The 26,707-nt window shown below is 42.8% G+C and overlaps 1 protein-coding gene across 1 annotated transcript in view; it reads left to right on the top strand.

Annotated features, from left to right (window-relative positions):
• The first annotated feature begins 634 nt into the window (after nucleotides 1-634).
• Nucleotides 635-26,707, top strand: part of LOC116359713 (transcription elongation regulator 1-like protein) — a 239,693-nt gene continuing 213,620 nt past the window's right edge. The window contains exons 1-4 of the mRNA XM_031813055.1: nucleotides 635-1,392; nucleotides 3,156-3,527; nucleotides 7,853-7,999; nucleotides 10,699-10,969. Of these exons, the coding sequence (XP_031668915.1) occupies nucleotides 3,210-3,527; nucleotides 7,853-7,999; nucleotides 10,699-10,969 (736 nt within the window). The 5' untranslated portion in view covers nucleotides 635-1,392; nucleotides 3,156-3,209. The remainder of the gene's footprint in view (nucleotides 1,393-3,155; nucleotides 3,528-7,852; nucleotides 8,000-10,698; nucleotides 10,970-26,707) is intronic.

Below are 26,707 nucleotides of genomic sequence, written 5' to 3'. Positions count from 1 at the left end.
GAAAATAAACGCAGTTGACAATGAGAGGACGTTTCTTTTTTTGCTGAGTTTAAATGTGTCATTATACCGCTGCATGTTTAAATTCAGCCTGTGGGATAATGTTGTTTACATTTCAGTGCAGTTCAGCACGTGTGTTGACTATACATTGTCACAAGGCGCCATGGTGCTGAAATGGCTTGCTCCCGGTAGTATAGAGACTGGGTGGCGCTAGCGTGTTGCTGAAATGGTAACTTCGAGCCCCGTATAGAGTTTGGGAAACGCTGCTGTAGAGACTGGGCTGCGCCATGCTGCTGAAATGCGTTGTGCTCATTGTACTTTTTTGGACAATGGAACGGAAAACCAAACAAACATATGACTGTAACGCTACAATGTTCCCTCTAAAAGAGATAGGGAAGGTAGGAGGGGGCACACTTCAAACATGTGTACACCCCCATATCATTTGTTCTGAATATAAGCGTCCTGCTCCCACAGTATGTTGCCTTTAAGCGATATATTTATGACTGAAAAACAGCAGAATATATAACAACACTCGGTCAAAGTTTAGGTTGTCAGGTGGTTGCTGTAAGTACCCCCAGGTGGCTCAATTTACCACGCGCTACAGTGATGTATTCTGAATGCTGGTGAGATTGTGCGTCATTCATGTGATTAGATTGTGTTCCATGTGACTTGCCATACAGTATCCAAAATCCCTGGTGCCGAGAGAGGAGATGTGGGAAGGACACTATGCTACAGTAGCGCACTGGGTTGCTGCTGTTCAGAGAGGAGCAGTCCAGACTCCACTGTGGTACCGGATGATGCAGAGACAGATAGAGAGTGAGAGAGGTGCGCAGTAGGCTTCTCAGTTCTCATTGGAGACGTTTTGCAGTCGCTTAGGAATGTTTTCACGTTTTGCACTAAAGGAAGTTTTCTGAAACAGGAAAAACTGTGGCTAGTCCAACCTATCCCCTATGACTTGACTGGGGAGAAGAGTGAGTGGAGTAAACCGTGCCTCTGCGCGGTGCGGTGTTGCGTTAGGGGTGACGTTCGGTGGGGAAGAGGCTGAAACGGTATCAGGGTGAGAAGAGATTATCCGTAACAGCAAATAGAAGATCTCCATTGGGCTCGAGCTCCTCTCTCTCTTTTCTGACAAACCATCACTCACCGACCAACCGTCACGGTTTGAAGATGCCCTGCGCTTCATGAACGAACGAGTGTCCTCAGTTCCTCCATTGTATGCTGGCTATACTGTAGCCTACCCGGCGACAAGGCTGCATGTTTTGGATATTTGGATAGGATAAACAGCGTAGTCATTTTTGGATTGAAATTACCAACGGAAAATTCATCCATAAATGATGGACGAGCGATGTTAATAGTGGACAACTGAAGGGATTGATAGCCTACAACGCATTATAGGTGAGGTGGAGGATATCTGATCCAATGGGATTTTTAAATTAACTTTCCATCCAAACTTCAATTGTGCCCCATTCATTCCCATATTTAGATGTCAAACTAAACGCATTGTTATTCTTATTTAATTTGGAGTGATAGGCTCCCTCTCATTGACAAGGTCCATCTGGTGCGGAACAAGGGAGACAACTAATTCCCGTGTGTTCTTATTGATTTATATTTTAACGCAGATATTTTTTGTTTCGTGGGGGGGGGGGGGGGGATTACACCATTTTCAAGGACTTTACCAACATGCATCTCCAAGTTGTAGGCTTATTTGATAAACTTGCCAGCTGGTCTCCGTTGTCTTGGTAGCCTTCCCTTACAGTAGAATATGTAAATGAACAGATGTGGGAATCGATCAAGCACATTTTTCCTTCTTGAAAAAAACGGTACGTCTATTAGACCGTTTTTTTTTTCAAACGTCTTTTTTATTTGAACGATTACACAGCTAGCATACCTGATTTAACTTGTCAATTAATCATCAAGCCCTTGGAATAGGTGAATCAGGTGAGCTAGTTCGTTTGAGGGTCCCAGAGAAGAGGTTTGAAAACCTCAATATTAAAGCGTAGTCCTAATTCAGAGTGCAAATGCGCAATATACTTCATTAGGCGTCTTTCATAGTCCGAAACGTGTATGTGTCTCAGTGTTCAATAATTGTGCACCTTTTGGATGTAATACTTTTCACATTCTCCGCGCAGCTCAATAACAGCCTCTGGAATGCGCTCTCCATAAAACCCGATAGAACCCCGTTTAAGGTAGGTATTCTAGAACACCTGCTAATTGTTGTTATTTTATCCCTCTCCGGATAGAACACCGTTTAAGGTATTCTAGAACACCTGCTAATTGTTGTTATTTGATCCCTCTCCGGATCACCCCGCCGACCATTGCATGGAATACATGTGTGTATGGGCTTCCTGCATCGTGACCATCTGCCATAAGTCATTCATCATGATGTTTCTTTATATTTCTTGTTTTCATCCATTGGCCCCTCTAACTACATGCACAGTTATGAGTGATACTGCCTTGTACCTCACAAAATCACCTCACTAAATCAATACCTACAAGTGCTGTAATTACTTGTGAAGAGTATTTCCAGTGGTGTGTCTGCCTAGCTGCTTGTGTGTGTGTGTGTGTGAGTGACTGCCTAGCTGCTTGTGTGTGTGTGTGTGTGTGTGTGTGTGTGTGGGTGTGTGTGTTGTGAGTGTGAGTGTGAGTGACTGCTTAGCTGCTTGTGTGTGTGTGTGACTGCCTAGCTGCTTATTTGTGTGTGTGTGAGTGACTGCCTAGCTGCTTGTGTGTGTGTGTGTGTGTGTGTGGGGTGTGTGTGTGTGTGTGAGTGTGACTGCCTAGCTGCTTGTGTGAGTGTGACTGCCTAGCTGTGTGTGTGTTTGTGTGTGTGTGAGTGTGTGAGTGTGTGTGTGAGTGTGACTGCCTAGCTGCTTGTGTGAGTGTGACTGCCTAGCTGTGTGTGTGTTTGTGTGTGTGTGAGTGTGACTGCCTAGCTGCTTGTGTGAGTGTGACTGCCTAGCTGTGTGTGTGTTTGTGTGTGTGTGAGTGTGTGTGTGAGTGTGACTGCCTAGCTGCTTGTGTGAGTGTGACTGCCTAGCTGTGTGTGTGTTTGTGTGTGTGTGTGAGTGTGAGTATGGGCAGGTGCCTCTCACCAGGTCTCCCATCCTTTATCCTTTATCAATCTGCTTGATAATAATGAAACACTGTCCTCTCTGAAGTCTAGGGTCCCTCCCAGCCTTTCCAGGTGTTGTGTGGTGGTCTAGAATGTAGGGATGATCCCTGTGGGGCGACTGAAGGCTCAGCCACAGCTGTGGCAGATAGAGAGAGATGCCTCTCCATGGCTGTGGATGCTTCCTGGCCCTGGTTCTGCTGCTGCCTCGGGGCTCTGCCGGCTGGGTGCCAATACAGCCCCTGTTGCCGCGCCACACCATCACCACCCCTTCCTGCTCTCCCATCACCACCCTCCTCCGTTGCTCCAAGCCGTCTCCAGCTGGCAGCTGTCCTGTGATCCCTTCCTGCCTCTGGCCAGGATACCGACACACACAGCAGCTAACCCTGGCATCAGTCAGTTTCCCCTGCAGAACGTGCAGGTAGGTTGCTTTCAGATAAAACTGGATATTTTCAGAATGATGGTTATTATGAGTGATAAATAGTGTTTGCTATAAACCTGAGCAACATTCATGTACACAATGATAGGGGATTACAGAGACAGACACTCACCTGCACTCGTAGACATAGGCAGGCACACATGTACGCACGAACGGACACACACGTGCCCTGGGTTGGTCTAGTTAGTCTGATGAAAACTGGTCCGTACAGCACCACGTCCGTGTTGTTACTATCTGCATACAGATTTCAAAGTGATTGCATTACCACTTCAGCTGGGGAGTTTTGCTATGTTGCTGACGACTGAAATAGTTGTTTGGACATTATCAACTCCATGCCCTAGTGGTTGGTATAATAGAAATGAGCCATTTAGCACACGCTGTTATTCAAAGCCACTTCCTGTCATGTGCGCATACATTTTTTTTTTATGCATGGGTGGTCCCAGGAGTCAAACACCACAATCCTGACGTTGCAAATGTAACAGTATAACTTTAGACCGTCCCCTCGCCCCTACCCGGGCGCGAACCAGGGACCCTCTGCACACATCAACAACAGTCACCCACGAAGCATCGTTACCCATCGCTCCACAAAAGCCGCAGCCCTTGCAGAGCAAGGGGAACCACTACTTCAAGGTCTCAGAGCAAGTGACGTCACCGATTGAAACGCTATTTAGCGCGCACCACCGCTAACTAGCTAGTCGTTTCACATCCGTTACGCACACAACACACTCTACCAACTGGGTGGTCCCAGGAATCAAACACCACACTCTACCAACTGGGTGGTCCCAGGAATCAAACACCACACTCTACCAACTGGGTGGTCCCAGGAATCAAACACCACACTCTACCAACTGGGTGGTCCCAGGAATCAAACACCACACTCTACCAACTGGGTGGTCCCAGGAATCAAACACCACACTCTACCAACTGGGTGGTCCCAGGAATCAAACACCACACTCTACCAACTGGGTGGTCCCAGGAATCAAACACCACACTCTACCAACTGGGTGGTCCCAGGAATCAAACACCACACTCTACCAACTGGGTGGTCCCAGGAATCAAACAACACACTCTACCAACTGAGTGGTCCCAGGAATCAAACACCACACTCTACCAACTGGGTGGTCCCAGGAATCAAACAACACACTCTACCAACTGAGTGGTCCCATGAATCAAACACCACACTCTACCAACTGAGTGGTCCCAGGAATCAAACACCACACTCTACCAACTGGGTGGTCCCAGGAATCAAACAACACACTCTACCAACTGGGTGGTCCCAGGAATCAAACACCACACTCTACCAACTGGGTGGTCCCAGGAATCAAACACCACACTCTACCAACTGGGTGGTCCCAGGAATCAAACACCACACTCTACCAACTGGGTGGTCCCAGGAATCAAACACCACACTCTACCAACTGGGTGGTCCCAGGAATCAAACACCACACTCTACCAACTGGGTGGTCCCAGGAATCAAACACCACACTCTACCAACTGGGTGGTCCCAGGTATCAAACACCACACTCTACCAACTGAGCTACAGATGGATGTTGTTCCTTCCTAATGGAAACTGAACCATGTAGCACAATGTCAAGAGTTTTTTCATATGTACAGTGGGGCAAAAAAGTATTTAGTCAGCCACGAATTGTGCAAGTTCTCCCGCTTACAAAAGATGAGAGAGGCCTGTAATTTTCATCATAGGTACACTTCAACTATGACAGACAAAATGAGGGAAAAAAATCCAGAAAAACACATTGTAGGATTTTTAATGAATTTATTTGCAAATTATGGTGGAAAATAAGCATTTCCATATGCATGCCCTGAGTGGTCTGTAGTGTAGTGTGACTGCAGTGGGTCTCTGATTGCAACAGCGGTGCTTTTAGTGTCTTCTTTACATCCTGAGGATCAGAGCACATTCTTCCGCCTGGTCCTCTGATGCCGCTCACACAGACAAACACAGCGTGACATTTAATCTGAGGAGAGCAGAGAGCGAACTTGATCAAGACAGGTCAGGCATATTGGCACTGATGTCGACCTGGGCTTTTTTCACACAGTTAACCACCATTCACAGGGAGGATACTGTAGAAGGCACTTACTATTAGTGGCATGGAGGAGAAGAAGAGGAGAGGAAAGGAGAATGAACGCAGCAACAGACACAGCAGGTGTTTGATGTGATATGTTTGCAATGCAAAGCTTTTTCAGAAGAAGCTTGTGATTGATTTTTAATGTGGCGGTTGGTAGGATGAGTCAGCGTGTCTCACAGAGAGAGACCAATGTCTTCTGTCTGTCCGGGAACCATGGATAGATGGCTAAGACTGAGTAGATTGGTGGAGACTAGATCCATAACTCTATGCTCGGGAAATGACGCTTTTATTACGCTCCTCCATGGTGAAGGATTCTGAGGAGCCCCAGAATGAAGTTGTGCATTATTGTTATACACATTTGAAAGGCTTGTCAGTGGCAGACAGTAGGCTATGTAGCTATGACAGTAGGCTGTTCTGTTTGCAAGCCCTTACCTAGTTCTATATGACTCTAATTCATCCACTGTGCCATCCTACCAACTATAGTTCATCATCCAATGTGCCATCCTACCAACTATAGTTCATCATCCACCGTGCCATCCTACCAACTACAGCTCATTGTCCTCCATACCATCCTACCAACTACAGTTCATCATCCACCGTGCCATCCTACCAACTATAGTTCATCATCCAATGTGCCATCCTACCAACTACAGCTCATCATCCACAGTGCCATCCTACCAACTACAGCTCATCATCCACCGTGCCATCCTACCAACTACAGTTCATCATCCAATGTGCCATCCTACCAACTACAGTTCATCATCCACCGTGCCATCCTACCAACTACAGCTCATCATTCACAGTGCCATCCTACCAACTATAGTTCATCATCCACCGTGCCATCCTACCAACTACAGTTCATCATCCACCGTGCCATCCTACCAACTACAGTTCATCATCCACCGTGCCATCCTACCAACTACAGCTCATCATTCACAGTGCCATCCTACCAACTACAGTTCATCATCCACGTTGCCATCCTACCAACTACAGCTCATCATCCACCGTGCCATCCTACCAACTACAGCTCATCATTCACAGTGCCATCCTACCAACTACAGTTCATCATCCACCGTGCCATCCTACCAACTACAGTTCATCATCCACGTTGCCATCCTACCAACTACAGCTCATCATCCACTGTGCCATCCTACTAACTATAGCTCATCATCCATGTTGCCATCATACCAACTACAGTTCATCATCTACCGTGCCATCCTACCAACTATAGCTCATCATCCATGTTGCCATCCTACCAACTACAGCTCATCATCCACCGTGCCATCCTACCAACTACAGCTCATCATTCACCATACCATCCTACCAACTATAGTTCATCATCCACTGTGCCATCCTACCAACTATAGCTCATCATCCATGTTGCCATCCTACCAACTACAGCTCATTGTCCTCCATACCATCCTACCAACTATAGTTCATCATCCACCGTGCCATCCTACCAACTATAGTTCATCATCCACTGTGCCATCCTACCAACTATAGCTCATCATCCATGTTGCCATCCTACCAACTACAGTTAATTGTCCACCATACCATCCTACCAACTATAGTTAATTGTCCACCATACCATCCTATCAACTACAGTTAATTGTCCACCATACCATCCTACCAACTACAGTTAATTGTCCACCATACCATCCTACCAACTACCATGACATGGAACAGTGAAGTTTTTATGGGTTAGAGAGTTTTCAGTTTTGTATAGTGAAGGATTTAAAAAAATCCAGGAGTTTATCTTCTTTAATGGGGTAGTGCTTGTTAGCATCTTGTTAGTTTATCTTTTTTAATGAGGTAGTGCTTGTTAGCATCTTGTTAGTTTATCTTCTTTAATGGGGTAGTGCTTGTTAGCATCTTGTTAGTTTATCTTCTTTAATGGGGTAGTGCTTGTTAGCATCTTGTTAGTTTATCTTTTTTAATGAGGTAGTGCTTGTTAGCATCTTGTTAGTTTATCTTCTTTAATGAGGTAGTGCTTGTTAGCATCTTGTTAGTTTATCTTCTTTAATGAGGTAGTGCTTGTTAGCATCTTGTTAGTTTATCTTCTTTAATGAGGTAGTGCTTGTTAGCATCTTGTTAAGACACCAACGTCCTCTGCCACAAGCAATTCAAGCTACTTCCAGAAATAAAATTTGAATCATCCAATGAGATCTCTAAACCTGAATGATGTGTATTTCCTGTCCTCTAATATGTTTCATTTCCTGTCAGTGGGAGCTGCCATCTCCACACCACGTGCTGAGATTTCAGCCTTCTGCCAACCTGGAGCTGGTCCCTGTATTTCCCCATCTGCACCGCTCAGTGCTGCCTCCTCACTGTGGCAAAGGATGGGTGGAGAAACGGGTCCCCGACTACAAGGTAGACAAAATACTGCAACCTGGCCTGAGTCACACATGGCACCCTACTCCCTATATAGAGTCCTATGGGCCCTGGTCACAAGTAGTGCATAGGGTGCCATTTGATCTGCGTACAGGGTCTCAGACTCACTGTAATCCCTGCTGTATCTGTCACAGACAGACTCACTGTAATCCCTGCTGTGTCTGTCACAGATAGACTCACTGTAATCCCTGCTGTATCTGTCACAGATAGACTCACTGTAATCCCTGTAATGTTCGAGGACAGTTATCACTGTATGATTACGGACAGTTATCACTGAACAGTTCACAATGTAATCAATGCAATGGTTAAGGACAGTTATCACTGTAATGTTCAAGGACATTGTAATGGTCAAGGACAGTTCACACTGTAATGGTCAAGGACAGTTATCACTGTAATGTTCAAGGACACTGTACTGTTCAAGGACAGTTATCACTGTTCAATGACAGTTCAAACTATGATCTCAGTAAAGGTTAAGGACAGTTATCACTGTTCAAACTGTGATCTCAGTAAAGGTTAAGGACAGTTATCACTGTTCAAGGACAGTTCAAACTGTGATCTCTGTAATGGTTAAGGACAGTTATCACTGTTCAAGGACAGTTCAAACTGTGATCTCTGTAATGGTTAAGGACAGTTGACTCTGTAAGCACTATATATTTTTATTTAACTAGGCAAGTCAGCTAAGAACACATTCTTATTAACAATGACAGCATATGAACTGCCTTGTTCAGGGGCAGAACAACAGATGGCTTGTCAGCTCAGGGATTTGATCTAGCAACCTTTCGGTTACTGGCCCAACGCTCTACCCACTAGGCTACCTGCCGCCCCGTAATGGTCAAGGACAGGTCAATTTGAAGAGGGTCTCTGTATTAGGCCCTTGTTTTCTTTCCATGATTGTGGAATTGCCTGTCGTCTCTGTGTTTTAAGATTTACAACAGCTGTCCTGAACAACATCGTGACTCTTTGTGTCTCTAGGTTTTCCCAGACAGTCTTCCTTAACTCTGTGTGTGTCTACCTCAGCAAATCTGTTTAGAGGGTATAAACAGACATAGAGGTCCAGTTTACCTGATCAACAACTTGTCTCTCTGTCTCTAGGTTTACCTGATTAACAACTTGTCTCTCTGTCTCTAGGTTTACCTGATCAACAACTTGTCTCTGTGTTTGTAGGTTTACCTGATCAACAACTTGTCTCTCTGTCTCGAGGTTTACCTGATCAACAACTTGTCTCTCTGTCTCTAGGTTTACCTGATCAACAACTTGTCTCTCTGTCTCTAGGTTTACCTGATCAACAACTTGTCTCTCTGTCTCTAGGTTTACCTGATCAACAACTTGTCTCTCTGTCTCGAGGTTTACCTGATCAACAACTTGTCTCTCTGTCTCTAGGTTTACCTGATCAACAACTTGTCTCTCTGTCTCTAGGTTTACCTGATCAACAACTTGTCTCTCGGTCTCTGGGTTTACCCGATCAACAACTTGTCTCTCTGTCTCTAGGTTTACCTGATCAACAACTTGTCTCTCTGTCTCTAGGTTTACCTGATCAACAACTTGTCTCTCTGTCTCTAGGTTTACCCGATCAACAACTTGTCTCTCTGTCTCTAGGTTTACCCGATCAACAACTTGTCTCTCTGTCTCTGGGTTTACCCGATCAACAACTTGTCTCTTTGTCTCTAGGTTTACCTGATCAACAACTTGTCTCTCTGTCTCTAGGTTTACCTGATCAACAACTTGTCTCTCTGTCTCTAGGTTTACCCGATCAACAACTTGTCTCTCTGTCTCTAGGTTTACCCGATCAACAACTTGTCTCTCTGTCTCTAGGTTTACCCGATCAACAACTTGTCTCTCTGTCTCTAGGTTTACCTGATCAACAACTTGTCTCTCTGTCTCTAGGTTTATCTGATCAACAACTTGTCTCTTTGTCTCGAGGTTTACCTGATCAACAACTTGTCTCTCTGTCTCTAGGTTTACCTGATCAACAACTTGGCTCTCTGTCTCTAGGTTTACCTGACCAACAACTTGTCTCTCTGTCTCGAGGTTTACCTGATCAACAACTTGTCTCTCTGTCTCTAGGTTTACCCGATCAACAACTTGTCTCTCTGTCTCTAGGTTTACCTGATCAACAACTTGTCTCTGTGTCTCTAGGTTTACCCGATCAACAACTTGTCTCTTTGTCTCTAGGTTTACCCGATCAACAACTTGTCTCTGTCTCTAGGTTTACCCGATCAACAACTTGTCTCTGTGTCTCTAGGTTTACCTGATCAACAACTTGTCTCTCTGTCTCTGGGTTTACCCGATCAACAACTTGTCTCTGTCTCTAGGTTTACCTGATCAACAACTTGTCTCTCTGTCTCTAGGTTTACCTGATCAACAACTTGTCTCTCTGTCTCTAGGTTTACCTGATCAACAACTTGTCTCTCTGTCTCTAGGTTTACCTGATCAACAACTTGTCTCTGTGTTTGTAGGTTTACCTGATCAACAACTTGTCTCTCTGTCTCTAGGTTTACCTGATCAACAACTTGTCTCTGTGTTTGTAGGTTTACCTGATCAACAACTTGTCTCTCTGTCTCTAGGTTTACCTGATCAACAACTTGTCTCTGTGTTTGTAGGTTTATCTGAACAAGAACTTGCCTCTGTCTTTGTTTTGCTATGTGTACCTGACGCTCCTGCCTCCCTTGTGTCTCTAGGCATACTTGAACAACACTCTAGCTCTGGAGAACACCTGGCTTACTCCGGAGGAAATAGGAATCTTCCAGCGGCATGAAAAACCATTGTTGATGACAAATCAAATGGCAATGAGCATATCTAGGCCAGCTACTGCCTCCAGGAGTCTCAACTCTCTCCTCATGTTACCCAGACCTGCTGCCTCCAGGAGTCTCAACTCTCTCCTCATGTCACACAGACCTGCTGCCTCCAGGAGTCTCAACTCTCTCCTCATGTCACCCAGACGTATATCAGGTTAGTGGAGGGTTGTATTACCTAGCTTCCTGCTCCGTACTTTACAAGCCTGTCTGCTGCCTCCTCTTAGCCACAGCCCAATCTGTCAGCTGTTCTCCTCATAATGGTTATCATCTTTAATAACTTTTCTGATCCCAAAGTTTAATCCCCTCTTTTTAAACAGACTGGAGAGATAGCAGCAGTACTCCCACCGTGTCCCAAAATGGCACCCTATTCCCTATATAGTGCACTACTTTTGACCAGGGCCCTATGGCACTACATATAGGGAATAGGGTGGAAATTTGGGATGCATCCACTGTCAATCTGCATTTTACGCTACTTGTTAAAACTTTAGGAGGAGCCGTACCATCTGTGAGTGTGTAGGAGGGAGTTGGGTTGGGAAGAGGCAGGAACCTCATTAAACACAATTGGTTTCAGATACGTTGGTTTCAGATACATTGGTTTCAGGGCTGCTGAAGTGGAACCGTTTACCAGTCAGTGGGTAGCAGCGTTCTCCTGTTTACCAGTCAGTGGGTAGCAGCGTTCTCCTGCTTCTCTGACGGAAGACTCCAGAAGGGTTTATTCCGCAGATAAAACTAGTATGGTGATGCTAAACACTGACATATACGTTGACTATCAAATGGCACCCTGTTCCCTATATAGTGCACTTCTTCTGGATACTCAGAGCATGTATTAGGTAGGCATGGAGACTCTATTCCCTATTAACTAAATGATCTTGGTCAAAAGTAGTGCGCTTATATAGGGAAACAGGGAGCCACTTGGGACTTGGGCTGGGTCTCTGCTCTGCGACAAGGGCACTTGGTGACCTGACGAAACAAGCTGAACAAGGTGGGAACATCGGAGAACAAACCATGACTGAGGAATGACTGAGATGTTTCTTGTTGTTGTTTGTCTGAATCAGGAGTTTAAAGGAGAACACTAACCTCACACTGAGCTGAACCAGGCTGTGTTGCACCTGGGAAATGTGGATACTTCCCAAATGGCACCCTGCTGCTTTTTAATGCACTCCTTATGACCAGGGTCCTTACGATTCTAGTGCACTATATAGGGAATAGTGTTCGATTTGGGACGAAGCCTTAGTGCTGGACTTCATAGTGTCCAGGTATAGTACTGTGTGAGGAAAGTCATGTATGACAAGGTAAAAATCTGTTGTTCTGCGCCTGAGAAAGTACAGCCCCCTGGCACCGCTCTGATTCAGAAGGGTTGGGTTAAATGCAGAAGACACATTTCAGTTGAAGGCATTCAATTGTACAACTGACTAGGATTCCCCCTTTCCCTTTCTATATACAAAGGCCCCAAACGGAACACGATTCCCTACAACACGCACTACTTTTGACCAGAGCCCTACTTTTGAGCAGAGTGCACTACATAGGGAATAGGGTGCCATTTTGGATGTACCCAAAATACTATGTTCACTTTAGGAGATGAGCCAATGTGATAATGGAGATGTGTCTATGTGATAATGGAGTTGATCCAATGTGATAATGGAGATGTGTCTATGTGATAAGGGAGTTGATCCAATGTGATAATGGAGATGTGTCTATGTGATAATGGAGATGTGTCTATGTGATAATGGAGATGTCTCTATGTGATAATGGAGATGATCCAATGTGATAATGGAGATGTGTCTATGTGATAATGGAGGTGTCTCTATGTGATAATGGAGTTGATCCAATGTGAAATGGAGATGTCCCTATGTGATAATAGAGATGATCCAATGTGATAATGGAGCTGTGTCTATGTGATAATGGAGATGCTCCAATGTGATAATGGAGCTGTGTCTATGTGATAATGGAGATGATCCAATGTGATAAGAGGATCCAATGTGATAATGGAGGTGATCCAATGTGATAATGGAGATGTCTCTATGTGATGCCGAATGGAACCATATTATTGTAAGCCCCATTTATACCTGGGTCTAACATGAGTCGTTTGTCCTGATCTTGTCCTCATTCTGATTGTGCCCGCATTTTTAGACCAGTGTAGACCTAGTTCCCTGGTCAAAATAAGTGCACCGCATAGGGCATATGGTGAGATTTGGGAAGCATGCGATATGATGGGGTGTGATTGCTGGTTTTCATATTGGGTTCATTATATTGGGTCCTGTATATTGGGTCCTGTATATTGGTCCTGTATATTGGGTCCTGGTCCTGTGTATTGGTCCTGGTCCTGTGTATTGGGTCCTGTGTATTGGTCCTGGTCCTGTATATTGGGTCCTGTGTATTGGGTCCTGTGTATTGGTCCTGGTCCTGTGTATTGGGTCCTGTGTATTGGGTCCTGTATATTGGTCCTGTGTATTGGGTCCTGTATATTGGGTCCTGTATATTGGGTCCTGTGTATTGGGTCCTGTGTATTGGGTCCTGTGTATTGGGTCCTGTATATTGGGTCCTGTATATTGGGTCCTGTATATTGGGTCCTGTGTATTGGTCCTGGTCCTGTGTATTGGGTCCTGTGTATTGGGTCCTGTGTATTGGGTCCTGTGTATTGGGTCCTGTATATTGGGTCCTGTGTATTGGGTCCTGTATATTGGGTCCTGTATATTGGGTCCTGTATATTGGGTTCTGTATATTGGGTTCTGTGTATTGGGTCCTGTATATTGGGTCCTGTGTATTGGGTCCTGTATATTGGGTCCTGTGTATGGGTCCTGTATATTGGGTCCTGTATATTGGTCCTGGTCCTGTATATTGGGTCCTGTATATTGGGTCCTGTATATTGGGTCCTGTGTATTGGGTCCTGTATATTGGTCCTGGTCCTGTATATTGGGTACTGTATATTGGGTCCTGTATATTGGGTCCTGTATATTGGGTCCTGTGTATTGGGTCCTGTGTATTGGGTCCTGTATATTGGTCCTGTATATTGGGTCCTGTATATTGGGTCCTGTATATTGGGTCCTGTATATTGGGTCCTGTGTATTGGGTCCTGTGTATTGGGTCCCGTGTATTGGTCCTGGTCCTGTATATTGGGTCCTGTATATTGGGTCCTGTATATTGGGTCCTGTATATTGGGTCCTGTATATTGGTCCTGGTCCTGTATATTGGGTCCTGTATATTGGTCCTGGTCCTGTGTATTGGGTCCTGTATATTGGGTCCTGTATATTGGGTCCTGGTCCTGTATATTGGGTCCTGTATATTGGGTCCTGGTCCTGTATATTGGGTCCTGTATATTGGGTTCTGTATATTGGGTCCTGTATATTGGGTCCTGGACCTGTGTATTGGGTCCTGTATATTGGGTCCTGTATATTGGGTCCTGTATATTGGTCCTGTATATTGGTCCTGTATATTGGGTCCTGTGTATTGGGTCTTGTATATTGGGTCCTGTATATTGGGTCCTGTGTATTGGGTCCTGTATATTGGGTCCTGTATATTGGGTCCTGTGTATTGGTCCTGGTCCTGTGTATTGGGTCTTGTATATTGGGTCCTGTGTATTGGTCCTGGTCCTGTGTATTGGGTCCTGTATATTGGGTCCTGTGTATTGGTCCTGGTCCTGTGTATTTGGTCCTGTATATTGGGTCCTGTATATTGGGTCCTGTATATTGGGTCCTGGTCCTGTGTATTTGGTCATGTGTATATATAGTTTCACTTTAATTAGGACCTCAGGGACATCTTGAGGATAATCAAATTCATATTTTATCTCCAGCTTTACATACATAAAACGCTTTACAGTGGGTCATACAGTATGTATCCTGTGTACAGTGGGTCATATACAGTATGTATCCTCTGTACAGTGGGTCATATACAGTATGTATCCTCTGTACAGTGGGTCATATACAGTATGTATCCTGTGTACAGTGGGTCTCATACAGTATGTATCCTCTGTACAGTGGATCATACAGTATGTATCCTCTGTACAGTGGGTCATATACAGTATGTATCCTGTGTACAGTGGGTCATATACAGTATGTATCCTCTATCCTCTGTACAGTGGATCATACAGTATGTATCCTCTGTACAGTGAATCATACAGTATGTATCCTCTGTACAGTGGGTCATATACAGTATGTATCCTGTGTACAGTGGGTCATATACAGTATGTATCCTCTGTACAGTGGATCATACAGTATGTATCCTCTGTACAGTGGGTCATATACAGTATGTATCCTCTTCACAGTGGGTCATATACAGTATGTATCCTCTGTACAGTGGATCATACAGTATGTATCCTCTGTACAGTGGGTCATACAGTATGTATCCTCTGTACAGTGGGTCATACAGTATGTATCCTCTGTACAGTGGGTCATATACAGTATCCATTCTGTTAAAATGTAAATGAACAAACTCACAGCTGTGCGAATTTGAGTTCTTCCTAAATGCTTTCCTAACAGTAGCATCATGAAAAAAACAACTGCACTGCAGGGACTTGTCCTTCTAAGATACTTGACAGGATGTTGTTTTTAAGTCACTAATAGTGCATTTCTCCAGCCAGCCCATGACAGTCCATCCATCACTTTCACCCATTGCATTTTTCAGCTGTGCTAGCCTTCAGTTTGTAAAAGCCTCCAGGCTGAGAGCTGAAAACTGAAATCCCATGGACAGTGTTGACTGTCAGACAGACGGGTGGGCATGTAGTGCAGTGTTGTGTTGTAATTATACAATCAATTACTTGTCTGGATGATTGAATACTTGTCTGTTCTGTGGCTAGCACCTCGCTGTGGATCACAGGCTTATGGGAGGGATCTTCCTCTTTAATGAGACCATGTCTCTCAGCAGACTGCTGACAAGGTGAAGTCCTGCTCTGCATCCCCAATGCTACTCTATACCCTACATACCGCACTGCTTATAAACAGAGCCCTTATGGACCCTGGTCAAAGTATTAATAGGGACTAGGGTGCCATTTTGGGGTCACAGTCCTACTCGACCTTATCAAACTGCTGCGGTCCTTGTTCCTTAGTGACCATCAGCTTCACTCCTGTTGAGTTAAAGATGCGTTGTCAGACCGCCTGGAGAGAGAGGGACAAGCAGCCTTCGGTTGGTCCCTGACTGCATCTCACATGGCAACATGTTCTCTGTATCGTTATTTGATTGAACCCTTATTTTACCAGGTCAGTTGAATAGTGGAGAATAGTGGGAATAGTGACAGGGGAGATGAGGGGGGGGGGGGGGGGGGTGAATGAGACAATTGTAAGATGGTGATGATTAGGTGACCGTGATGGTTTGAGGGCCATATTGGGAATTTAGCCAGGACACCGGGGTTTAAGTCCTATGGGATCTTTAGTGACCACAGAGAGTCAGGACACCCGTTTAACGTCCCATCCGAAATACGGATATATAGTATGCTACCTTTGACTAAAGCCCTATTGGCATCGCTCAAAGTAGTGCACTATATAGGGAACAGGGTGCCATAGGGCTCTGGTTAAAAGTAGTGCACTATATATAGGGAATAGGGTGCCATAGGGCTCTGGTTAAAAGTAGTGCACTATATATAGGGAATAGGGTGCCATAGGGCTCTGGTTCAAAGTAGTGCACTATATATAGGGAATAGGGTGCCATAGGGCTCTGGTTCAAAGTAGTGCACTATATAGGGAATAGGGTGCCATAGGGCTCTGGTTCAAAGTAGTGCACTATATAGGGAATAGGGTGCCATAGGGCACTGGTTCAAAGTAGTGCACTATATAGGGAATAGGGTGCCATAGGGCTCTGGTTCAAAGTAGTGCACTATATAGGGAATAGGGTGCCATAGGGCTCTGGTTCAAAGTAGTGCACTATATAGGGAATAGGGTGCCATAGGGCTCTGGTTCAAAGTAGTGCACTATATAGGGAATAGGGTGCCATAGGGCACTGGTTCAAAGTAGTGCACTATATAGGGAATAGGGTGCCATAGGGCACTGGTTCAAAGTAGTGCACTATATAGGGAATAGGGTGCCATTTGAGAAGGCGGATATCACTGTTTGATTGTTGAACAATCCTCCGTCCAGCAGCTCATATCTCCCATCCCTCTGCTGTCTGTCTGCCACAGATCAGACTGCACTGTGTTTGAGACTGTGCTCTTCGTGTGATAAATTGTAATATAATATGTTATAATATGTTATGAAAGCATCACGTGAAGCTATAGTATGTTATGAAAGCATCACGTGAAGCTATAGTATGTTATGAAAGCATCATGTGAAGCTATAGTATGTTATGAATGCATCACGTGAAGCTATAGTATGTTATGAAAGCATCACGTGAAGCTATAGTATGTTATGAAAGCATCATGTGAAGCTATAGTATGTTATGAATGCATCACGTGAAGCTATAGTATGTTATGAAAGCATCATGTGAAGCTATAGTATGTTATGAAAGCATCATGTGAAGCTATAGTATGTTATGAAAGCATCATGTGAAGCTATAATATGTTATGAAAGCATCATGTGAAGCTATAGTATGTTATGAAAGCATCATGTGAAGCTATAGTATGTTATGAAAGCTTTATATGAAGCTATAGTATGTTATGAATGCATCATGTGAAGCTATAGTATGTTATGAAAGCATCATACAAGCACAGGTAATTCTGTTGTTGTGTTTCGGTACCTTTATATCCGGTGGGTTCCTCCTCAGCCCTTATACAGTCTACTATAGACATGAGACCATATAAATATAGTCCATACAGTCTATTTGGATGGATGAGAGGGCTTTATTTTCATTATGATGGTGAAGGTGGCCCTCCTCTGTTTTTCCAGTAGGTTCCTCCTCAGCCCTCCTCCTCCTCTTCCTCAGCCCTCCTCCTCAGCCCTCCTCCTCCTCTTCCTCAGCCCTCCTCCTCCTCTTCCTCAGCCCTCCTCCTCCTCTTCCTCAGCTCTCCTCCTCTTCCTCAGCCCTCCTCCTCTTCCTCAGCCCTCCTCCTCTTCCTCAGCCCTCTTCCTCAGCCCTCCTCCTCCTCCTCAGCCCTCCTCCTCCTCCTCAGCCCTCCTCCTCTTCCTCCTCAGCCCTCCTCCTCCTCAGCCCTCCTCCTCAGCCCTCCTTCTCCCCCTCTTCCTCAGCCCTCCTTCCCCTCCTCTTCCTCAGCCCTCCTCCTCCTCCTCAGCCCTCCTCCTCAGCCCCTTTTACAGTATACTGTAGACACAGACACAACTTGTTTTTCATTTGGTGCTAAAGTAGGTTTGTTTTTGATTGATCTCACCTCTCATCTCCTCCTCTCTTCCCCTCTCTTCCCATCTCTCCACCCCTCTCCTCCTTTCCTCCCCTTTCCTCTCTACCCCCTACATCATCTAAACCCTCTTTCCTCCCCTCTCCTCCCCTCTTCTCCTCTCTCCTTCCCGCTCACCTCACATTTCTCCCTCTCCTCTACTCTTTTCCTCTCTTCTCCCCTCTTCTCCACCTACCCCCCCCCCCCACCCCCAGGCTCTGTTGTGTTTTATGGATGAACACAGAAACAAGATGGTTCCTGCTGTGTTGCGCTGCATTGTGGAAAGTGTTTAACTTTCAAATGAAATGTTCACAATGGGTGTCCTACTGTAATAATGGAGCAGTCAGCATCATGCAGTCTCCCTTAGAGAGACTCAGCGTGTGTAGTGACATGTTGAACCCCTTAAGGTCGATGTCCGCGCCCCCTTGAAAATCTAATTAGCATAATACATAAATATGTCAGTTTATGCTAGAGACCCCTCTATGGAAACATGAGACACTCACAAACACGATGGTGTTCTCCGTTTTGCTCTGCGACCCCCCCCCCCCCCACACAGGCGTCATTGGATTCGTCTGAAGTCGGTACAACGGATCTGTAATCTTCTGTCTGTAGCGTCCAAACAGTTTGAGCTACTCACTAATATGACACCTCTGTGTAAAGGTGAGACTCCCAGGAACACGAACATGTCTGTTGTCTGGCTATAGGACGCCCACGGACCTCACAAGACTCATCTGAAGGTCCCCTCCGAAAATAATTTATGGAAGTACTGTATATGGAGACTGTTTAGTGACTAAAATAAAGGGTTAAACGCATGTAATACTAATAATAACAATCACTCAGATGAAAAATGATGTTTGGCCCTATTGCTATTAGCCAATAGAAACACATTGAATAACAGATAGTCCTTGCTGCTATTAGCCAATAGAAACACATTGAATAACAGACAGTCCTTACTGCTATTAGCCAATAGAAACACATTGAATAACAGATAGTCCTTACTGCTATTAGCCAATAGAAACACATTGAATAACAGATAGTCCTTACTGCTATTAGCCAATAGAAACACATTGAATAACAGATAGTCCTTACTGCTATTAGCCAATAGAAACACATTGAATAACAGATAGTCCTTACTGCTATTAGCCAATAGAAACACATTGAATAACAGATAGTCCTTACTGCTATTAGCCAATAGAAACACATTGAATAACAGATAGTCCTTACTGCTATTAGCCAATAGAAACACATTGAATAACAGATAGTCCTTACTGCTATTAGCCAATAGAAACACATTGAATAACAGATAGTCCTTACTGCTATTAGCCAATAGAAACACATTGAATAACAGATAGTCCTTACCGCTATTAGCCAATAGAAACACATTGAATAACAGATAGTCCTTACTGCTATTAGCCAATAGAAACACATTGAATAACAGATAGTCCTTACCGTTATTAGCCAATAGAAACACATTGAATAACAGATAGTCCTTACTGCTATTAGCCAATAGAAACACATTGAATAACAGATAGTCCTTACTGCTATTAGCCAATAGAAACACATTGAATAACAGATAGTCCTTACCGTTATTAGCCAATAGAAACACATTGAATAACAGATAGTCCTTACCGTTATTAGCCAATAGAAACACATTGAATAACAGATAGTCCTTACCGTTATTAGCCAATAGAAACACATTGAATAACAGATAGTCCTTACCGTTATTAGCCAATAGAAACACATTGAATAACAGATAGTCCTTACCGTTATTAGCCAATAGAAACACATTGAATAACAGATAGTCCTTACCGTTATTAGCCAATAGAAACACATTGAATAACAGATAGTCCTTACTGCTATTAGCCAATAGAAACACATTGAATAACAGATAGTCCTTACTGCTATTAGCCAATAGAAACACATTGAATAACAGATAGTCCTTACTGCTATTAGCCAATAGAAACACATTGAATAACAGATAGTCCTTACTGCTATTAGCCAATAGAAACACATTGAATAACAGATAGTCCTTACCGTTATTAGCCAATAGAAACACATTGAATAACAGAGAGTCCTTACTGCTATTAGCCAATAGAAACACATTGAATAACAGATAGTCCTTACTGCTATTAGCCAATAGAAACACATTGAATAACAGATAGTCCTTACTGCTATTAGCCAATAGAAACACATTGAATAACAGATAGTCCTTACTGCTATTAGCCAATAGAAACACATTGAATAACAGATAGTCCTTACTGCTATTAGCCAATAGAAACACATTGAATAACAGATAGTCCTTACTGCTATTAGCCAATAGAAACACATTGAATAACAGATAGTCCTTACTGCTATTAGCCAATAGAAACACATTGAATAACAGATAGTCCTTACTGCTATTAGCCAATAGAAACACATTGAATAACAGATAGTCCTTACCGTTATTAGCCAATAGAAACACATTGAATAACAGATAGTCCTTACTGCTATTAGCCAATAGAAACACATTGAATAACAGATAGTCCTTACCGTTATTAGCCAATAGAAACACATTGAATAACAGATAGTCCTTACCGTTATTAGCCAATAGAAACACATTGAATAACAGATAGTCCTTACCGTTATTAGCCAATAGAAACACATTGAATAACAGATAGTCCTTACCGTTATTAGCCAATAGAAACACATTGAATAACAGATAGTCCTTACCGTTATTAGCCAATAGAAACACATTGAATAACAGATAGTCCTTACCGTTATTAGCCAATAGAAACACATTGAATAACAGATAGTCCTTACCGTTATTAGCCAATAGAAACACATTGAATAACAGATAGTCCTTACTGCTATTAGCCAATAGAAACACATTGAATAACAGATAGTCCTTACCGTTATTAGCCAATAGAAACACATTGAATAACAGATAGTCCTTACCGTTATTAGCCAATAGAAACACATTGAATAACAGATAGTCCTTACTGCTATTAGCCAATAGAAACACATTGAATAACAGATAGTCCTTACCGTTATTAGCCAATAGAAACACATTGAATAACAGATAGTCCTTACCGTTATTAGCCAATAGAAACACATTGAATAACAGATAGTCCTTACCGTTATTAGCCAATAGAAACACATTGAATAACAGATAGTCCTTACCGTTATTAGCCAATAGAAACACATTGAATAACAGATAGTCCTTACTGCTATTAGCCAATAGAAACACATTGAATAACAGATAGTCCTTACTGCTATTAGCCAATAGAAACACATTGAATAACAAATAGTCCTTACTGCTATTAGCCAATAGAAACACATTGAATAACAGATAGTCCTTACTGCTATTAGCCAATAGAAACACATTGAATAACAGATAGTCCTTACCGTTATTAGCCAATAGAAACACATTGAATAACAGAGAGTCCTTACTGCTATTAGCCAATAGAAACACATTGAATAACAGATAGTCCTTACTGCTATTAGCCAATAGAAACACATTGAATAACAGATAGTCCTTACTGCTATTAGCCAATAGAAACACATTGAATAACAGATAGTCCTTACTGCTATTAGCCAATAGAAACACATTGAATAACAGATAGTCCTTACTGCTATTAGCCAATAGAAACACATTGAATAACAGATAGTCCTTACTGCTATTAGCCAATAGAAACACATTGAATAACAGATAGTCCTTACTGCTATTAGCCAATAGAAACACATTGAATAACAGATAGTCCTTACTGCTATTAGCCAATAGAAACACATTGAATAACAGATAGTCCTTACCGTTATTAGCCAATAGAAACACATTGAATAACAGATAGTCCTTACTGCTATTAGCCAATAGAAACACATTGAATAACAGATAGTCCTTACCGTTATTAGCCAATAGAAACACATTGAATAACAGATAGTCCTTACCGTTATTAGCCAATAGAAACACATTGAATAACAGATAGTCCTTACCGTTATTAGCCAATAGAAACACATTGAATAACAGATAGTCCTTACCGTTATTAGCCAATAGAAACACATTGAATAACAGATAGTCCTTACCGTTATTAGCCAATAGAAACACATTGAATAACAGATAGTCCTTACCGTTATTAGCCAATAGAAACACATTGAATAACAGATAGTCCTTACCGTTATTAGCCAATAGAAACACATTGAATAACAGATAGTCCTTACTGCTATTAGCCAATAGAAACACATTGAATAACAGATAGTCCTTACCGTTATTAGCCAATAGAAACACATTGAATAACAGATAGTCCTTACCGTTATTAGCCAATAGAAACACATTGAATAACAGATAGTCCTTACTGCTATTAGCCAATAGAAACACATTGAATAACAGATAGTCCTTACCGTTATTAGCCAATAGAAACACATTGAATAACAGATAGTCCTTACCGTTATTAGCCAATAGAAACACATTGAATAACAGATAGTCCTTACCGTTATTAGCCAATAGAAACACATTGAATAACAGATAGTCCTTACTGCTATTAGCCAATAGAAACACATTGAATAACAGATAGTCCTTACCGTTATTAGCCAATAGAAACACATTGAATAACAGATAGTCCTTACCGTTATTAGCCAATAGAAACACATTGAATAACAGATAGTCCTTACTGCTATTAGCCAATAGAAACACATTGAATAACAGATAGTCCTTACTGCTATTAGCCAATAGAAACACATTGAATAACAGATAGTCCTTACTGCTATTAGCCAATAGAAACACATTGAATAACAGATAGTCCTTACTGCTATTAGCCAATAGAAACACATTGAATAACAGATAGTCCTTACCGTTATTAGCCAATAGAAACACATTGAATAACAGATAGTCCTTACTGCTATTAGCCAATAGAAACACATTGAATAACAGATAGTCCTTACCGTTATTAGCCAATAGAAACACATTGAATAACAGATAGTCCTTACCGTTATTAGCCAATAGAAACACATTGAATAACAGATAGTCCTTACCGTTATTAGCCAATAGAAACACATTGAATAACAGATAGTCCTTACCGTTATTAGCCAATAGAAACACATTGAATAACAGATAGTCCTTACCGTTATTAGCCAATAGAAACACATTGAATAACAGATAGTCCTTACCGTTATTAGCCAATAGAAACACATTGAATAACAGATAGTCCTTACCGTTATTAGCCAATAGAAACACATTGAATAACAGATAGTCCTTACTGCTATTAGCCAATAGAAACACATTGAATAACAGATAGTCCTTACCGTTATTAGCCAATAGAAACACATTGAATAACAGATAGTCCTTACCGTTATTAGCCAATAGAAACACATTGAATAACAGATAGTCCTTACTGCTATTAGCCAATAGAAACACATTGAATAACAGATAGTCCTTACCGTTATTAGCCAATAGAAACACATTGAATAACAGATAGTCCTTACCGTTATTAGCCAATAGAAACACATTGAATAACAGATAGTCCTTACCGTTATTAGCCAATAGAAACACATTGAATAACAGATAGTCCTTACCGTTATTAGCCAATAGAAACACATTGAATAACAGATAGTCCTTACCGTTATTAGCCAATAGAAACACATTGAATAACAGATAGTCCTTACCGTTATTAGCCAATAGAAACACATTGAATAACAGATAGTCCTTACTGCTATTAGCCAATAGAAACACATTGAATAACAGATAGTCCTTACCGTTATTAGCCAATAGAAACACATTGAATAACAGATAGTCCTTACCGTTATTAGCCAATAGAAACACATTGAATAACAGATAGTCCTTACTGCTATTAGCCAATAGAAACACATTGAATAACAGATAGTCCTTACCGTTATTAGCCAATAGAAACACATTGAATAACAGATAGTCCTTACCGTTATTAGCCAATAGAAACACATTGAATAACAGAAGGAAGTTTGTTGTGAATTGTCTGTCCTGTATCTGAGAGATATAAGAAAGACCAATAAACTATTTATATATATATTTTTTTACATTTATTTAACTCCCTATTTTATGCACTAAACTCTCTCCATATATACTTTTTTATTTTTTATTTTATTTTACCTTTATTTAACCAGGTAGGCAAGTTGAGAACAAGTTCTCATTTACAATTGCGACCTGGCCAAGATAAAGCAAAGCAGTTCGACAGATAAAACGACACAGAGTTACACATGGAGTAAAAACAAACATACAGTCAATAATGCAGTATAAACAAGTCTATATACAATGTGAGCAAATGAGGTGAGAAGGGAGGTAAAGGCAAAAAAGGCCATGATGGCAAAGTAAATACAATATAGCAAGTAAAATACTGGAATGGTAGTTTTGCAATGGAAGAATGTGCAAAGTAGAAATAAAAAAATAATGGGGTGCAAAGGAGCAAAATAAATAAATAAATTAAAATTAAATACAGTTGGGAAAGAGGTAGTTGTTTGGGCTAAATTATAGGTGGGCTATGTACAGGTGCAGTAATCTGTGAGCTGCTCTGACAGTTGGTGCTTAAAGCTAGTGAGGGAGATAAGTGTTTCCAGTTTCAGAGATTTTTGTAGTTCGTTCCAGTCATTGGCAGCAGAGAACTGGAAGGAGAGGCGGCCAAAGAAAGAATTGGTTTTGGGGGTGACTAGAGAGATATACCTGCTGGAGCGTGTGCTACAGGTGGGAGATGCTATGGTGACCAGCGAGCTGAGATAAGGGGGGACTTTGATAAAAAATGGATACTTCCATTGATAAAAAAAAAAAATACTTGTTCCGGAAACCTGGGGACCTTCAGACAAATCTTGTGAGGCTTGTGGACGTCCTGCAGCAGAACAACCGACATGTACAGTACGGTATTCGCCAGAGACCTCTATATTAGTGTGTAGCCCAAACTGTTCGGACTCTACAGACAGACGTTTTCAGAACAGGTCGTACCAACATCAGACGGGTCCCGTGAGTCGTTAAACAGAAGAGGTCGTACCGACATCAGACGAGTCCCATGAGTCGTAAAACAGAAGAGGTCGTACCGACATCAGACGAGTCCCGTGAGTCGTTAAACAGAAGAGGTCGTACCGACATCAGACGAGTCCCGTGAGTCGTAAAACAGAAGAGGTCGTACCGACATCAGATGAGTCCCATGAGTCGTAAAACAGAAGAGGTCGTACCGACATCAGACGAGTCCCGTGAGTCGTTAAACAGAAGAGGTCGTACCGACATCAGACGAGTCCCGTGAGTCGTTAAACAGAAGAGGTCGTACCGACATCAGACGAGTCCCGTGAGTCGTAAAACAGAAGAGGTCGTACCGACATCAGATGGGTCCCGTGAGTCATAAAACAGAAGAGGTCGTACCGACATCAGACGAGTCCCGTGAGCCGTAAAACAGAAGAGGTGTTATGTGAGTCAGCCAGCCGTCGTGCTCTGTATATTCTATATACCCCTAACGAGTAGGCCTCCTCAGTTCAAACAGTTCGATATCTAGCAGATCGTTCTTAGAAGCAACAACAGATGATAAAGTGAATAAAAAGACATGAATGGAAAGAAACTTCACTAACCTTCCTTAGCTAACTTGACTCTGGGGAGATTCAGGGCTGGTGCAGTAACATCACATTTCATTTATCTTCCAGAATACTTCCGAAAAACTTTTGTCTTTATTCTGTGTGTATTCCTTCCATTGCACATTCAAGGTCATGGAGAAGAAATGGACCAGTTTTTCATATTTTTGGGCAGCAGGTAGCCTAGTGGTTAGAGCGTTGGGCCAGTAACCAGCAGGTAGCCTAGTGGTTAGAGCGTTGGGCCAGTAACCAGCAGGTAGCCAAGTGGTTAGAGCGTTGGGCCAATAACCAGCAGGTAGCCAAGTGGTTAGAGCGTTGGGCCAGTAACCAGCAGGTAGCCAAGTGGTTAGAGCGTTGGGCCAGTAACCAGCAGGTAGCCAAGTGGTTAGAGCGTTGGGCCAGTAACCAGCAGGTAGCCAAGTGGTTAGAGCATTGGGCCAGTAACCAGCAGGTAGCCAAGTGGTTAGAGCGTTGGGCCAGTAACCAGCAGGTAGCCAAGTGGTTAGAGCGTTGGGCCAGTAACCAGCAGGTAGCCTAGTGGTTAGAGCGTTGGGCCAGTAACCAGCAGGTAGCCTAGTGGTTAGAGTGTTGGGCCAGTAACCAGCAGGTAGCCTAGTGGTTAGAGCGTTGGGCCAGTAACCAGCAGGTAGCCTAGTGGTTAGAGCGTTGGGCCAGTAACCAGCAGGTAGCCAAGTGGTTAGAGCGTTGGGCCAGTAACCAGCAGGTAGCCAAGTGGTTAGAGCGTTGGGCCAGTAACCAGCAGGTAGCCTAGTGGTTAGAGCGTTGGGCCAGTAACCAGCAGGTAGCCAAGTGGTTAGAGCGTTGGGCCAGTAACCGAAAGGTTGCTGGATCGAATCTCTGAGCTGACAAGGTAAAAATCTGGTGTTTTTCCCCTGAATAAGGCAGTTGGCCTACAGGAGAACAGTGGCTTGTCATTGTAAATAAGAATGTGTTCTTAACTGACTTGTCTAGTTAAATAAAGGATAAATACAATGTTTTAAATATAAAATATATATTTCCCAGAATGCTTTTGATCAAACATTGGGAACATTCTAGCAATCTTTCATGACAATGAAAAATATT

The sequence above is a fragment of the Oncorhynchus kisutch genome, unplaced genomic scaffold (assembly GCF_002021735.2).
Source record: "Oncorhynchus kisutch isolate 150728-3 unplaced genomic scaffold, Okis_V2 Okis04b-Okis11a_hom, whole genome shotgun sequence".
In the NCBI taxonomy this organism is placed as follows: Eukaryota; Metazoa; Chordata; class Actinopteri; order Salmoniformes; family Salmonidae; genus Oncorhynchus; species Oncorhynchus kisutch.
This window is presented reverse-complemented; position numbering and strand designations above follow the sequence as displayed.